The sequence below is a fragment of the Portunus trituberculatus genome, chromosome 6 (assembly GCF_017591435.1).
Source record: "Portunus trituberculatus isolate SZX2019 chromosome 6, ASM1759143v1, whole genome shotgun sequence".
In the NCBI taxonomy this organism is placed as follows: domain Eukaryota; kingdom Metazoa; phylum Arthropoda; class Malacostraca; order Decapoda; family Portunidae; genus Portunus; species Portunus trituberculatus.
Genome location: NC_059260.1, coordinates 2,752,056 through 2,753,888, shown reverse-complemented (window position 1 = coordinate 2,753,888; position 1,833 = coordinate 2,752,056). Strand labels below are relative to the sequence as shown.

The following is a 1,833-nucleotide window of genomic DNA, read 5'->3' as shown; positions in this document are numbered from 1 at the left end:
CCTCCATAGACCCTTCCTAATGTCAATAAAATGGTATGATCACAAAAAAAAATCATGATAAAAATGTGTTCCAGTACTGAAGGGGTTAGTTACCAAAACACCACCACCACCACCACCACCACCACCACCACCACCACTACCTTGCCTCTCTAGCAGGACGCAGAAGGGGGCGGGCCTGTAGTTCTCAGCCTGCAGCACCTTCAGGGCATCTTCTACCTCCTGGTCCTGGGTCTCCTCACCGCCACAGCCACCTTCGCCCGTGAGCTCCTCCAGGCACGCCCGCACGCACGCCCACACCCACGCCTGTGTTAATCAATTGGACAAGTAATAGGTAACGTCACACATACACACACACACACGCTAAAAGAGAGAGAGAGAGAGAGAGAGAGAGAGAGAGAGAAAGACAGACAGACAGACAGAGACAGACAAACAGAGAGAAAGCACGCAAGGAAGTAATAAGGAAAAGGAGGAATAAGAAATAAAAAAAAAAAAAAAAAGAAAGAAAAAAAAAATACCAGCGATAATAAACGAAAAGAATAACAAGGAAGGAGAATAAAAATAAGAATAAAACATGAAATAAATAAGAAGAACATAATACAAGAGTCTCATTAACCTGAATCTACCTGCGCGTTCGTGAAGGTGATAGGAGGAGGAGGAGGAGGAGGAGGAGGAGGAGGAGGAGGAGGAGGAGGAGGAGGAGGAGGAGGAGGAGGAGGAGGAGGAGGAGGAGGAAGAGAAGGTGCGTTAGGTTACAAAGGACTAAATTACAGTGTTTACGAGATGAGAGAGAGAGAGAGAGAGAGAGAGAGAGAGAGAGAGAGAGAGAGAGAGAGAGAGAGTTTTCCAGCGGGTGAAGACAAAAGAAGAAAACAAAACACAGGAAAGGGAAACAAGAGAGCGCTGAGGCAGGAAACACAGAAAGGAGATTAGCAGATTGCACACCAAAATATCAAGAATTACCTCGCCAAAAGTACTTACAACTCTCTCTCTCTCTCTCTCTCTCTGGGTTTACTAAATGTGAGTGAGGAAGAGAGTGCGTTGGAAAGGTCTCTCTCTCTCTCTCTCTCTCTCTCTCTCTCTCTCTCTCTCTCTCTCTCTCTCTCTCTCTCTCTCTCTCTCTCTCTCTCTCTCTCTCTCTCACTATATCACAGAGTTCCGTAATTACTTGGCCAAATACACGGCTGGTCGGTCGGTCTCTCTCTCTCTCTCTCTCTCTCTCTCTCTCTCTCTCTCTCTCTCTCTCTCTAAATATAAACCTAGACAACAAAATTAATGTTTCACCTTCATACACACACACACTCTCTCTCTCTCTCTCTCTCTCTCTCTCTCTCTCTCTCTCTCTCTCTCTCTCTCTCTCTCTCTCTCTCTCTCTCTCTCTCTCTCTCTCTCTCTCTCAAACAACAGGGGCGGAGAACAATTACTACACACTAATTACAAGGCAGTAAGCAACCTACTCATTTTTGCAAACATAAACTTTGACATGAGCCGTGTGTCTGTGTGTGTGTGTGTGTGTGTGTGTGTGTGTGTGTGTGTGTGTGTGTGTGTGTGTGTGTGTGTGTTAGTTGAAGGAAGAGGGGAGAAGATGTAAGAGAAGAAAGTTAGTTACCAGAGAGAGAGAGAGAGAGAGAGAGAGAGAGAGAGAGAAAGGTGACAGTTTGCTTGACTTAAGGGTAGTTTGATTGTTCTATTGACAGACTAACATGCCTTCTACTCTATCAATTTCAAAACCACTTTTACAAACAAGGCTCCTTATCGCACTTGGTCACATAACGTATCATTTTTAAGACTCATTTATCAGTCACACTAGTCTTTTGGGATAGTTTGATAGTTCCA

General features: G+C 44.8%; 1 protein-coding gene across 1 annotated transcript in view; it reads left to right on the top strand.

Moving 5' to 3' along the window:
- LOC123516945 (probable glutamate receptor) overlaps window positions 1–389 on the top strand; it is a 15,037-nt gene extending 14,648 nt beyond the window's left edge. The window contains exon 14 of the mRNA XM_045276737.1: window positions 157–389. Coding sequence (XP_045132672.1) covers window positions 157–312 — 156 coding nt within the window. The 3' untranslated portion in view covers window positions 313–389. The remainder of the gene's footprint in view (window positions 1–156) is intronic.
- Window positions 390–1,833: the final 1,444 nt, after the last annotated feature.